We start from the raw sequence: 15506 nt of genomic DNA, 5'->3' as shown, positions 1-15506 counted from the left end.
GATCCCAGGGCCTCAGCCCCTGTGAAACTTCTTTTCAGTGGAAGCTAGCCATGCACAGATCTCACATCTTAGTAACAGGAGTTAGCTCTTTAAACTAGTAGACATTTAAGTTATAAACCAAAAAATAGTTTCAGATTTTGTTAAATATTTTTTCTAAAACATAATTTGACGTCCAAAATTATCTCTTTAGGTAATAAGTATTATGTTTATGAAAGGGTGCACACAGCTAATGTCTATAACAGAGAAAGGAAATAACTCATTTAATTACTCTAATTTTAATTTTATGATTATATTTTCAATATAATTGTTTAATAAGATCTGTGGTAATCATTAACTATTTACACTGCTTCATCGGTATAAAACATTTCTTATAATTCATAAAGTTGTATAATATCCATACTCATATATTTATAACCTTAATGAAGGTAAACTACCTGTTCACTAATAAGCTAAACAGAAAAGCTTTGTCTTCAAATTTTTCTTCACAATGAACAGATCTTTATTAATGCCAGGACACATTTAATATATACTTAGTATTAAAGGAAATCAAAGATTCCAGAGATTATAACATTATTTATAAAATACAACAGAAAATTTAAACATATGTAAATCAATTACCTCATGATTATCTTCACAGCTTTTAGAATTACATTCCTGAAAAATGTTACATTTATTTATAATATGTCAAGCATAAATAAATAAAAATTATTTTTAGTGAATATACAACTATCAAGTAAATATGTATTCTAACAATATTTCAGGATTGAAGGCTGTATATAAATATGTGTGTGTATTGCAATCTGTGTCCAACTAACCTAGATGTGTTACTATTGGCTAATCATGTTGATCAGATTATAGGTAGGCAGTTTAGATACCACTTTCAGCAGAATTTCAGATGTAGGCTGTAGCTGGAATGTTAGAGCTGCTAGTAGAAGAGATTAGATCGTTCACCTCACCCTCTTCATTTTATGGATGAGTCCCAGAGAAGTTGTAGCTTTTCCAAGGTCAGATAGCTAATTAATGGAAGAACTGGGGCTGAGATCTTGAAGTTCATGTATAACTTACGTGTTGGCTGTCTCTCCATTCCTCCATTTCATCTGTGTCTCCCTCTTTACTCTGTTGTGAGGAATATTTCTTCCAACCTTTGGGGAGGTAGAGAGTAGTGAAGGAAATCAGGGCAGTTTAGCCTGACCTCTGTGCCAAGTCATTTTTTTTTCTTTCTTTCTTTTTTTTTTTAACTTTCTTTATCTTTGTTGTTGAAAATATTACAGATGTCTGCTTTTTACCCCCATTGATCCCCTCCACCCTGCATCCACTCCAGCCCCAGGCCTTCAAAGTCATCTTTATGTGAAGTCATCTCTTAGTGTGTTGTTTTTTCCCTTGGAAGCTGGCAGCTCTCTCTGGTAGTCTGTCTACAAGGGAAGGGCTAGTGCCCTGTCAACTTCATTTTAGATATAGATCCACAAGGAGGTTCTATCCCCTTCTGTAGAACTTCCATTCCAGTCTTCTGGATTAAATACTCACTGGCAAAGAGGTTTACATAGTCCTTTTGTTGTGGATCAAGTAGATATCAAATAGGAAGCTAAGGAGTTTTAGCTAATGAGCCTTCCCTTTCCCTTGTCTCATACAATGTGGAAGAGAGACAGGCTTCCCAGTCTTCAGTCTTAGGATGAGGGTGTCTTTCTCTGTCTTGCGCCTTCTTCCATGTCTCTCTGATCTTCTTCTTCAAGGCCCCTTTAGTTTTTGGTGTACCCACCCACCTGCTTGGGAAATTACATCCCTCAAAGAATTCTGGGCCCTGGGTCCTTACTTCTCTTAAGAATTTGGCAAGATGCTAGTGGAGGCTTTTCTCTACTTAATCTTTACCTACTTTGAAAGATGAAAGGGCAGGCTGTGGTCCTAGGAGTGAGAATAAGTCATTAAGAGTTCTGATTTCAGTTCATTTCTCTTACACAAGAGAGCCGAACCCTAATTCATAGCAAATACCCTGAGAGCAAATACAGGTCATAGTAAATACTAATTTGCTTTCAAAGATGATATAATCTGGCTTTACATGAGAAAAGCTAGTTCTTAATAACATTATTTTGACCCTTTTCCTTATGAAATAATAACACTGGCATTATTATACTAAGGAGTTTTTGTAAAAATAATTTCATGAATTTGCATAAATTACAAAGTTTTTATCCCCTTCTAGATTAGCCAAGAATGGGTTTGTTTGAGCCATTTTAGAAGGTAGTCATCTACCCAAAATAAGTTTTTTAATATCTAAATCTCTCCCACAATAGAGGGGTGGTGGGGTGCCTTTTTTCATACATTCAACATATACTTCAACATTGCTTAGAAATAGAGGGAGGTTGCTCTAACTCTGAGTAAATTAAATACAAGTATTCTTTATCTTCTGTGTGCTACTGGTATGCTAGCATGCTAAGTGCTGCTGATAATGTTGAAGAAGGTATGTATGGTTCTTACGAGAGATTGCTGTCCTTTCACAGAGCCCTATAATTAAATAAGAAATCCAAATTTAGTGTGTTAACTGTTTTGATAGAAGAGGAACTCCTCTTGGTATTTTTTCTGCTGTATATCTTCAACATCTTTTACACCGGATTTTTCTTTCCCTGAGCTTGCAAATATATATCAGTTACTTTATTTTATTGCCTTCCTTTGATACTTGGTTCCCTTAAAACTTTCATCTCCCCTTTTTTCCGTTCTAAAGTTTTTGGTAGAGTGGTTTATAAATGCCTTCTGATCATCCAATCATCTCTAAATTCATTGTAGTCTGACCGGTCTTCCTATTGACATCTCTTGAAAGTTACCGAATTTGATCTCATTTTACACTGAACCATCCCTCTTCCTTCTCACTCACTTTGTCATATTCTCTTCTGTTGACTTTCTTGTTGACAGTGTATTCGATTTTCTCTGTCATTTTCTCAGGTACTTGTCCTTCATATCCCCACATGTAGATAATTCCTCCAAGGATTTGTCTTCCATGCAGATCTGCAGATCTCATTTCTTCGTTTGTCACTTCTATGTCTAAGATTCTCAAATGAAAATACTTTATAATATATAAAGTAGAAGATTGCTTTATTATTTCGTATTGTATCCCCTGCACTGGCTTCTCTTCTGAACTGTGACTTCACATTTCTTGATGCTTGTCTAAGTTCTTCTCTGTTCTTACCACTCCTAATTTTATTCAGGTTCTCATTAACTTCCCTGACTATTCCAAAAGCCACTGAGGTTTTTCTAACTTAATTATTCTTTCCCCTCTAAATCCATTTTACACACTGCTTCCAGACTACTCTTGAACAAAGTCCTTATGTCTTAACCTGGTATTTCAAAGCCTTTCGTGACCTGATCTCAGCCTGTTTTTTCAGCTTTATTTCCCTTTCACTTTATTCCTCATTTATCTCCCTACAATTTGTATGCCTCTCTGTTGATACATATAAAAGGTGATAATGTATTCTTTTGTGTGCTTCAGAGGTACCAGCATCTTCAAATAAGGCCATCTGTATGCAATATGTGAATAAAGGTAGACTATTGTCTATATTTTAGAAACCAATTTCCAGTAGATAGCCATAGAGTGATTTTTTTTTTCTCCAAAAGCATTTAAAGAATGCACGGATCTATATTTTTCTATGGTATTGTGAAGGGGAAAAGCTAGCATTTTGATAGTGCTCTGGAAATTTCCACATTACATCCTTTGTCATTTAGTAAGTTAGATTTTTATTTCTGTGCTATGAAACACTTTTTTCTTTTCATTTAACTGACCATTATATTTAATTTCAGGCTCTTGATGGTTTTTTTTTAGCAATCATGACAGATGGAAGCATAATATATGTGTCTGAGAGTGTAACTTCATTACTTGAACATTTACCAGTAAGTATAAAAATCCTGTGATCTCTTTCTTACTTAATGCCTATTTTAAATGTTCTAAAGCATTAGGAAATGTACCTCCAGAGCAGTGCTGAACAATAAGCAGAGTGGGGAGGAGAGCTCAAAGTACATCTTTGTTTTAACATGGCTGTTTTCTCAGTTCAGTCATTACTCTGTAATCTGTAGTAACTGTTCAGTGACTACTTTAACCTCTGTTCTTCCTGACCTTTTTTTCTAATGGTAAGTTTTCAGTGTTTCCTTTTTAATCAGCCTGGTGAAGAAGTTGCTAAATCACTGAGAATATCTTGACAGTAACTAAATTTCTACTGAGATACTTTTTACAGCTAGAGGAACTCAAATAATTTTCGCAAAAGAAGAACTTACATGAACACTCTAAAAATAATAGATACAGAACTTTTGTGCTCTGTGGCTTTGAATTGATAATGCCCCAATGGCTGTATTCAGTTTGTTATCAAAATGACCTTAAGGGTACAGAATTAGAAAATAATTACATTGTGTAATATTGATAAAGATGGTGAATACCAGAATTATGTGTTTGTTGTTTTACTCCAAGTATATTTATTGAACATCAGCTTTCTGCCAGACGTGATGTTAGGTTCTCTGCTACAGCTGACGGTTTTAATGAATTTGAAGTTTTTATTTAATATATAGTGTTCTTATCTAAGATAGGCCTTTGGTATAAATATTCTGAAGTTACTTATAAATTACTCTTACAGTGTCTGTTTCTTGAAAATTTACAATAATACAAAGTACCTGTTTTGTAAAGGTCTCTTTTAAGAGTTATTGTAAAGCAGTATCTTCCTCCCTCTGATTACTCTGCCACTTCATACTTTATATAGAGAATGGACACTACACTTAAAAGACCAGGGTAATTTCTTACTGAAGGCCAGGCAGTAAGTAATTTGCTGATTTCTGTGGCTCACACCAGAAAATGACTTGCCTTTAGTGCTTTTCTAGGGGCTTTCTTTAACAGTAAGCTCAAACAGTAGGTGATTAGCCCAACACCTAAAGATTGTTTGAGAGTAAACAGTGAGATTATAGAACACGTAAGTAAACTAGTGGGGGCAGAGAAAAGGATAGGTTGATTAACTGAATTTTCTGGGCCACTCTTTTCTTAAAATTATGTGAAAAAATCTAGGGAAAGAAACCCATTATAGGATTAAGATATGTTTAAAATAAGTAATTTAAATAAAGGTATAGTTATATGCTTTAAAATCATATACAGTTGGATAGGTTTTCTTTTCATGTATTTATAGAAACTATGTAATCTTTAAAAAAATTTTTTTTTTATTTAGTCATAATTAGAGCATCATTTGCAATGTATGTGGTCACACTTTTAAAAAGCCTGGTTCTTGGACACTTTCCTTGAACTCCATTCAGAATTAGATGCCCTTCTTCTCTGTTCTCATGTTACCTTTTATGTACAGCCATCATGACACTTACAGCAAATTGTAATTTTCTGTTTGTTGGGGTAATCAGGGTAGGTGTAGCTTCTTAAATGCAGGGACTTTATATCCACATGGGCTAGCTCATTTCTCAGAGAGGCATTCAGTAATTTTTTATTGAATGTATAAAAATTAGTAGGCTATTTGATGTGGCTGTTTTAAAACTTCCTTCCTAGTGCCACACTGGTGTTGAATCTTTAGTGAGGTAGAATTTGAAGTAGGTAGCATGATAGATCTAGTTGGGATCCAAGCATTTGATCATTAACATTCCCCCCCTCAATGAAAACCCTCTTCACCTTTCTGTTCTGTCCTGGATTTTTAAAAAACTTTTTATTTTATAACTATTTTTAGATTACAGAAAAATCAAGAAAATAGTTCAGAGAGTTCTTGTATGCCCCTTACCCAGTTTCCTCTGTTATTAACATTATCTGGATTGTTTTCATTGTATTAGCCAAAGCATATAGACTGGCAGGTGAATTTTAGGACAGAGGAGATGGCTGCTGCCTCTCCAGTAGACCCATTTCATTCCATACTAAGTTAATAGTATCCTCTGTTAATAGAGTTTTTGCTGCTCACCAGTATAGGACACTTTCCTTCACATCACTGACATTGCTGAATTGTATGTTACTTGATGGCTTGAAAAATGTAAACACAAGTTTTTTGGGGGGGTGGGGACAAGTGTTTTTTGAGAAAATAATATGCAGGATCAAACATAAGGAAAAAAGAGGTGATTTTCTGTTTTGGGTATGAATAATTAAACTGTAACAGATGCTAAACAAAACGTTTAAAATAATGATGCCTCTTTCATTGTGTTTTAATATACACACCTATTGTCTAAAATAGAATTTTGTCTGTTGCCAGAAGGGACGAAACATTAGCAAATCCCTGAATTAGGCTTGAGTGTTTATAATTCAGTTCTGTTGAGAAATTAAAACTTGCCATCTTAAATCAGTGGTCAATATGACTCAAAATTTTGAAATTTAAATTTTAAATCAGACTATAAAATTACAAGACTAATTCTATAGGTCCTGCAAAAGAAAATGTTTTAACTTTGTCACTTCATTCTTATTAAATTAGGCACATTTTAACCTGTTTATGGCTAATAATAGGGCATAAATGCTTTATTCATTTTGAGATTAGAAAGAAAATTTACAGATTTTTTTTTCTCCTGATCTGACTTTCTGTGACAAAATTAGGGTCCTGTCACCTCAGTGCCCGAAGAGATTCCAGACATCCTTAGCCCACCCCCTTTATATTATCAGCAAGAAACAGGAAACCAGAGAAATCGGACTTAACTGTGCAACACTTTTGTGGAACTTCCAAGACATAAAGTTGGTGTCTTACTATATTTCAGACTTAACATTTGTAAAATTTTACAACTAAAGATTGATTTTCTCACACTTGCTTAAATGTGTTCCTCAGAGAGAATATATTAAATTTGTAACCAATTAACACAGGGAAGATGATTAACCACATTGTGGCTTAGCAGAGTCCAGGACTAAGTGCCACTATGAAGATACTAGGCGAGCCTTTCCTTTCCTACTCCTCTTAACTTGAGAGTTTAGGACTATAAACACAAAGATGTTTTAAGAAAGTTGGTACAGTCTTTATCTGCAGTATGCAGAAATATGATTTTGAAATTTTTTGAGTAATATAATGATTATGAAAACTTACTTGATAGGGCCAGAATTTTTGTTCCTTATGTCTGGACATAAGGAACACAGTTGTTTAAAAACATGTTACATTCAACATATATTTAACATTTTTTCTGAGGAGCTTTCAGTCCTTTTGAAGTAACTACTGTTTACTGCAGTTATTTGTTTAACTGTCTGTCAGTTGTCTACCTGAGGAAAAAGATAATTGGTAACATTTTATAATTTCCACAAAATGTAGAAAAAACATAACTAATTCAGCAGGATTTATATTTCTTCTTCATGAAAATGCTTGAAGGAGATAAAAAGATCAGGATAGCTGCCTTTTTTATTTCTTTTCTTTGAATTATGTTTGGGAACTGAGTGAATGGTATGGCAATATCAAGTATAATTAGCTTCATTTAGAGATTTTAAATGTAGTGCTTCATGGGAAGTTTGACACATTAGTTAGTTGCCTGCTGACTCTGATCCTTCAGATTATAAAGTTTCAGGGGAAGCAGAATGGGGAGAAGCAGTGCTTGTGATCATACCTCTTTGTGCCACCCATTCATATTCTTTTCTCTGTGAATATGAAATGTCCTACCAGTTTATAACTGCAAAAGCAAGGGCAACATAGGTCAATTTATAATTTATTGAAATAGTGAAAGAAATTGTCAATGAGAATAAATAATTAGTAGAAAACCAGAATCATTTTCAAAATGAAAGTTTTAGTTTTTGCTTCAAATTGGTGTCTTATTTTTCTGTTAAAACAACTTTTAACAATATCAGTGCCTCTGTTTTGTTTTGTTCCTCAGAATGTATTAAATTTATAATAAATTATTTGTATTAAATTTGTAATATATTAAATTTTAATAAAGTATTTGTAATATATTATTTTGTCAATAAAAGGCAATTTTCTAGCATTTTTATTACTCATGCCTGAATTTTCAGTGCATAACTTCTGTTCTAGAGGCTTTTCAAACTTTCAGAAAAAAATCCTTTTAAAAATATAGATATATTTTTAGTGTGGTTATCCTGTAAGCCTTTATCAAACACTCTTTAATCTAGAATCACTGTATTACAAATAACTTTTATATGCAGTGCCCAACGTTAATGTGCCTTCATTTGAAGGGAGGAAGAAAAGATATGAGAGATAAGGCCTTTTTATTTACTTATGGGCAGTAGGCAATAGGACATAGACATTAAAATACAATTGACAGAAATTTTTTATGGAAAATGAATGATAGGAGTAATAAGTACTAAGTGAATTTTATTTTTACTGTGGATTTTGATGTTAAGAGAATACTTTTTTGAAGGAAATAATTTGAGCTGGTCTTTGAAAGATGGAAGATACAGATATATGGAGAAGGAGAGGAAGGCTGTTCCATTTCATAGCGGGGGGGACTTTGAGGGCCAGAGAAAAAAAAGAATGTGAATGTATGGCTTGTACAGAGAGTTTAGTAAAAACTCTTTTCCCACCTCCCTTTTTTGTTGTTTGAAGGTGTGTTTTTTGTTTGTGTGTTTTTTAAGCCATGGAGTTGTTTCTTCAAACAATATCTTTACAATGTTTAAAATATGAACCAAATGAAAGTGAAACTGCTTTTGTGAATATGGGGGGGGGGGGGGAGACACATGGGACTGTTAGCCCTGCCTTCACAGCTCCTTTTCACTTCTCTTGCCCTCTACCCTTACCTCCACAGTCCTTGAGACACCAGTTCAGTTTCCCCAGGATTCCACAGAGCAGTTTGAAAATTTAGAGAACCAAGTAGAAAAGATTGAATTTGGTAGAAAATGTGAAGTCATTGATTTGTTTTGTTGTCAGTGGTTCTTAGGATAGAAACTGTCTTACTCATATTTGATTCCATAGCTATGGAACATTGTGGGCAGCCTGGTGTTTGTCAGATTACGGTTGATGAATGAATCATAATTAAAGCCATATTTGAACAAGAATGATAATGTTTGACATACTACTTTTATTTTGGGGTGAGGGGTAGCTAACAGCAGGGCTTTTGGACAATAGGCATACAAGGTAGATGGCAGAAAAAGATGAAATAAAGAAAGGACAAATGGAAGTTGCACCAAAGTCAAATCTCCTCTTCATTTAGCCAATGGCTAGTCTTTTGGTCCTTTGTTGTAGTAAATACCACCATAAATTACCAGAGGTTTGGATATATGTATGGTAGGGCTATGTCTTGTAGCCAAAGATTTCTCTAATCAACTTTCCTAGTCCTGTTATATTTTAAATGTTCAAATTTGGTGAAACTCACCTTTGCAAATAATTTATCAGACTTTCAAGGTCATATTGATTATAGATCTGATGAAGACACTAGTATCAGAGGCATGGAGGTCATGTTAACTGTCTTCCAGCTTCTCTTGGTTTTTAAGTTCTGCTCTGTAACTTGATGTTTGTCAGTTTTTACAAATAATCAAAAGTTAATCATATGCTTACCGATGTTTTAAGGGTGATTATATACTTTAAAAATACATGTCTCTTGAATCAATAAAGTTTTTTTATTTTCTTGAATTTCTTTTTCAGTCTGATCTTGTGGATCAAAGTATATTTAATTTTATCCCAGAGGGGGAACATTCAGAGGTCTATAAAATACTCTCTACCCATCTGCTGGAAAGTGACTCATTAACTCCTGAATATTTAAAATGTAAGTAGTAGCTGTTAAGCAAAAAGCTAAATATATTTAGTCATGTTGTACTTTGCTTTTGCAACCTCGTGACAAACACAGACATGTTTAACGAAATTAACATGTAGCATCATTCCATAAACCTCATTAGATCCTTTTTAAATTAAAATACAGATTTATAATATGGAACTATGACTGTATTTTAAAGTCTGAACTCTGTTCTAGAATATAATGAAATCCCATCTTTTTGGTTATAATAGTTATGCCATAAAACTATATTTTACACAAAAATGGAACTTTGCAGTGTATTTTTATTAATTTTAAAATAAAATCTTATGTAATGGGAAAATTAAATGTTCTCATTTTCACTATAATCAAACAGTTGGACAAAAATAACTTCTTTTTTTTTAAGAATTAGTAAAGAAAATTATTTGCTTTACTAATTAAAAAAGCATTTATTGGATATATCTTTTTTTTTTTTTTTTTGGTAATTCTCACCTGAGGATATTCTTTTCATTGATTTTTAGGGGGGGGAAGGGGGGAAGTGGGGGAGAAAGAGAGATCGATGTGAGAGAGACACATCGATTGGTTGCCTCCAGTGCTAGAGATCAAACCTGCAACCCAGGCACGTGCCCTGACTGGTAATCCCTGCGACCCTTCAGTTCGAGGGCTGACTCTCTAACCGTTAGCCACACTGGCCAGGGCTTTTGGATATATATTATGTGCCAGGCACTTGTGCAATATCATAGAAGTGCCAAGAACAGTGAAAAATAGTTTCTGTCTTTGAGGAGTAAGAAATACTGTGGCATAATCAGACATTTCTCCTAGATTCATTGGATAAATTAATTTGACCAGAATACCTGATTTTCTTCACTAAATTATGCTCTATATAAAATCTGAAGTTATTACAGCACTATATTTGGTCATTAGTTATTAGATTTTTTTTCATGATTTTTAAACTTTGACTTTTCTGATAATATTGATATTATTTTTGGATTTTTACGTTTCTTGATAATACCAATATTAATCATTTGAAAAGTTCTTGGTATTTTGAACCCTCAAATTCTATAGAAAACTAACTGTCCAAGAATTGAGATACACATACACACACACACACAGATATATATGTGTGAGTATGTATGAATGTATCTCTTTGCTGTGAGTAGGTAGCCTATCAGAAGGAGATGAGAAGAACTAGAGACCAGGAAAGTCCGTTTAAAGCCTATTTATAATTGTTTAAAAATCAAGTTCTTATGACATTACCAATAGACCACTCCAGTTTTTCGCCTAGGAGAAAGATTTGGGCTGGATATAATTATGTAGAGGTCAGTTATATGCCTATAAATAGTATTGGCTCTAGCTGATCTGTCTCAGTGGTTAGAGCATCTGCCCAAGGACTAAAGGGTCCTGGGTTTGATTCCAGCGGAAGGCATGTACCTCCACTGCAGGCTCAGTCCCTGCCCCAGTCAGGGAGTGTGAGGGAGGCAACCAGTCGATGTGTCTCTCTCACATCGATGTTTCTTTCTCTCTCTCCCCCTTCCATTCTCTCTGAAAAGCAATGGAAAAAATATCCTTGGGTGAAGATTTAAATAAAAAATAAATAGTACTTGAAGTCATGGATTGAATTACGTTGCTTGAGGTGAATATGTAGAGCCAAGGAGAGAAGAATTAGAATGGTGGAACCCTGGGACATAGAAGTTGACATAGGAGGAGTCCACTTTAGAGACTTTGGTAAAGGCAGTTGGCTGGAGAACTGAATGAAAGCCTTTGGCAGAAAGATAAACATTGGGCTTCTGCTTCTAAGATCAAAGGGCTGATGGCAACAATACTTTTTGATAGAGAAAAGCCTTAATTAAATGATTTACTGACCCCTAGTTAAACAACTGATAATCAAAATGTTATTTCCCCAGGAAAAAAAAGTGTTGTAGGCCAGAAGATTAAAACATGCTTTAAAACAGAGGGGAAATTGCTTTGAAAATTCAGGATTCTGCACGTAGGTCATTTGAGCCATAATGAAGGTGAGGTGGTACCGGTGGTGTGGTTTGTGTCTAGAGAAGGAAATAGGGCTTAATCTTTCACCCTGATGAGTTTGACTTTTATTTTTTACGTAGTGAGGAGCCAGTGGAAGGGTGGTTTTTTGGTTTGGAAAATATATTTCAGGTGGAAAATTTTGAAAAGGATTAGACCGGAGATAACAACTACAGAATCCTAGTAATAGAAGTAAGGATGGAGAAGAAAGCCTGTATGTGAGTGTTGAGTAGATAAACTCAATAGGACTTGGTGTTAGCGCACAGAAGACCAGGTGGCTAAAGATCATCAGTGGAGAAGGTTTTAGGGAGAAGTTGGTTAGATTTTGAACCTTGTGGAGGTAGATGATAAAGTCATTCATGATAATGACAGAAGAATATGAGTTTGATGCTATGAATGAAGAGAGGTATTACGAGTCCTTGAGTGCTGAGTTAACTGTGAGAGTAACATTAGTCTAACAGTAGTATGGAAAGTTAAATCCTAGTGGCAAGAGTATGGAGGCATATAGGATACATTTTTGCAGTTACCTAGATGCAAGGTGATTTGCATCAATACTAAATTGGTGGTACTGTATGCTCATTTGGAAAAAATAACTTATGAGAGCTTTTTTGGTGAAATAAAGAGCAGGTGACAGATTAGTTTGGAAGCTTGTGAAAGAGAAGAGACCAGTTGATATGGTTTCTGTCTTGGGAGATAGGCATACATAGACCAAGGGGAAGGATAGCTGGCTTAGAAAGAGAGAGGCATAAATTCTCTTTGAAATATTTTTAGTTTGAGTTATTGATGGGACAGTTGGGTAGAAATGTCCTGAAAGCACATAGTGACCTGAGACTTTATCTTATACAAAATGTTAGAGTTGGAGGGAGAGATTTAGGAGTAAATAAGTTTACTAAATGCTGAAAAATTTATAAAGGATAGTAGTAGATCAAGATTAAAACGACGTTTGTGAATGCTCACAATTTGAAGACCGATTAGCAAAGAAATATTCAATAAGGTAGTAAGGTAAGTTTTAGGCTATGGGAATGAAAAAGTGTGAGTTTTAAGAAGATGTAGTAACCTGGCCAGTGTGGCTCAGTTGGTTGAGCTTCATCCCACGCACTGAGAGGTAGCAGGTTTGATTCCCAGTTGGGGCACCTGCCTGGGTTGCTGGCTCTATCCCCAGTAGGGGGCGTGCAGGAGACAGTTGATGCTTCTCTCATTGATGTTTTTCACTCTCCTATCCTCTCTCAAATCAATTAAAAAAAAAAAAAGGTAGTAACAGTGAGGGAAGCCCATTGAAGTTAACAGCACAGTAGTACCCCCTTATCTGCATTTCACTTTCCACAGTGTCAGTTACTTGCAGTCAACCTCGTTCTGAAATATTAAATGGAAAATTTCAAAAATAAACAATTCATAAATTTTAAATTGCATGCCATTCTTTGCTTTTTTTTTTTTTTTTTTTTTAATATATCTTTATTGATTTCAGAGAGAGGAGAGGAGAGGGAGAGAGAGAGATAGAAACATCAATGATGAGAGAGTCATTGACCGGCTGCAGCCCGCAACCCGGGCATGTGCCCTGTCTGGGAATCGAACCCTGATCGCCTGGATCCTAGGTCTATGCTTAACCACTGAGCCACGCCCGGCCGGGCTGCATGCCATTCTTAATAGTGTGATGAAATTTCATGCTGTCCTGCTCCGTACCACACAGGATGTGAGTCATCTCTCTGTCCAGCCATACCCCTTCTCTACGTACAGTACAGTAAGATATTTTGAGAGAGAGACCACATTCACATAACTTATTACAGTATATTGTTATGCAAGCATACCTCAAAGATATTATGAGTTCTGTTCCAGACCACCGCAATAAAGCAAGTCTTAATCTTTTTGCTGGTGGTAGGTCTTGCCTTCAATTTGTAAAAAACTCAGTATCTGTGAAGTGCAATAACACAAAGTACAATAAAGTGAGGTATACCTGTAACTATTCTTTTATTATTGTTAATCTCTTACTGTGCCTAATTTGTAAATTAAACTTTATCAGAGGTATGTGTGTATGCAGAAATCATAGTACTTAGAGGATTTGGTACTATCTGTGGTTTCAGGCATCCACTGGGGTTTTGGAACGTATCTCTTGTGAATAAGGGGGGGACTACTTCAGTCTTTAGAAAAGCATTTTCTATAGAGGTATGAAGGTGAAAGCCACCATGCGTGAAGTTAAGGAAAATGAATATGTTAATGGAACCTAGAGCATGTAATGAAATGGAAGGCAGTGTCTATGATACTAAAAAGAGTAGCATGAAAAAATCCTTTGTTTGTTTGAGATAGGAAGACCTGAGCAGATTTACAATTAGAAAGAAGGGAAGAGAATGCGTGGGTGCTAAAGGAATGACTAACAGTGGTGTGGCCCTGGTTCTAAAGAAGATAGGAAAGAGTGTTCATGGTAGACATCAGGAAGCAAAACCATCCTTTGAAATTAGAGTAAAGAATGAGAAGGAAGGACAGATAAAAATGGGGAAATCTGGAGTTGCCTATATCAGAAGATCTGTTTTTTCTGTTAAGGATAGGTCATCTGTTTTCTCTATTAAGGAGATCATCTCCTAGTAGAGGTACTCTACTTTTATGGACTAAATAAAAATGTAATTGAGGACTGCTATTGGAGAAAATATTGTAAACTTGTACAACTTTTATAATCTTTTCATGTGATATATCACTCATGTTAAATCACAAATATATGTTTTCTCCCACTTCAGCAAAAAATCAGTTAGAATTCTGTTGTCATATGCTTCGAGGAACAATAGACCCAAAGGAGCCATCTACCTATGAATATGTGAAATTTATAGGAAATTTCAAATCTTTAAACAGTGGTAAGTTAAAATGCTTTTCTTACAATGCATTTTAATCTGGTATTCTTTCAGGCTTTCAAAGACATTCATGTTTGAATATCAATAATAATGAGTTTTACTGGAGTAAGTGATGATACATATTTCCTTATTGTTTTTTAGTATCCACTTCAGCACACAATGGTTTTGAAGGAACTATACAACGCACACACAGGCCTTCTTATGAAGACAGAGTTTGTTTTGTAGCTACTGTCAGATTAGCTACACCTCAGTTCATCAAGGTATGTTTCTAATTTTATATCCTAAAGGGATTTAAATTCATATTTTGCAAATGATGTCTATGTAATTTTTTTGCTGTTCCCAGAATAACTGAAACTCCTGCAAACATTAAAGGTATTGATGGCCATGAGTCTTTAAATGTACATGATTATAATATTTTTGAAGCACATAATGAATTATCAAGGCACTCATTAAATTATATAATTCATTTTGAAATATACTTTGCAGTTAACCAGTGGTTATAGATCACTATTATCCTGCCTTTGTTCAAAATTTTAGGATGCTTTTTTGTATAGTTCACAACCTACATTAAAGGGGAAAGGCCAAAAATGTAGTAATTTTAAAGATTGTTTTTGAAATTTTCTTAAGAAATATACAAGTGACTTTTTACTGCATGTAATTTACCTTTCTAATTTTAAAATTTAATTAAATAATTTATTTTTATTTTTTGGGCCCCACAAGCAGATGATTAGTAGGGAAGTGGGAAGGTGAAATAATTCAACCACTGAAAGAATAGCTGGAAGTAAGCCAGACTAAGATTTTAAATTTAGGGAGGCATCATATTGTAGGACAGAGTATTGAATTAGCAGTTAGAAGATCTTAAACCAGTTTTGCTCTTGTTTTGATCTTAAGGAAATAATAGCAGTGGCTAACATTAAGTGCTTATTACATGCTGTATACTTTATGCGCATTATCTAATTTAATTCTTAAAACAACTCGATAAGGTAGATGCTAAGGTGATCCTCATTTTATATATAAGGAAACAGGTTTAGGGAAGTT

At 34.6% G+C, this 15506-nt stretch overlaps 1 protein-coding gene across 8 annotated transcripts in view; it reads left to right on the top strand.

Annotated features, from left to right (window-relative positions):
* Positions 1–15506, top strand: part of CLOCK (clock circadian regulator) — a 117709-nt gene that overhangs the window by 68756 nt on the left and 33447 nt on the right. For all 8 annotated transcript variants that reach the window (XM_081134535.1, XM_081134532.1, XM_081134534.1 and 5 more), the window contains 4 exons: positions 3784–3873; positions 9504–9624; positions 14358–14471; positions 14610–14728. In XM_081134535.1, coding sequence (XP_080990661.1) covers positions 3784–3873; positions 9504–9624; positions 14358–14471; positions 14610–14728 — 444 coding nt within the window. The remainder of the gene's footprint in view (positions 1–3783; positions 3874–9503; positions 9625–14357; positions 14472–14609; positions 14729–15506) is intronic.

Source organism: Miniopterus schreibersii (genome assembly GCF_964146895.1).
Source record: "Miniopterus schreibersii genome assembly, chromosome: 1".
NCBI lineage: Eukaryota > Metazoa > Chordata > Mammalia > Chiroptera > Miniopteridae > Miniopterus > Miniopterus schreibersii.
Note: the sequence above shows the minus strand (reverse complement) of the source record. Positions and strands in the feature narration are given on the sequence as shown.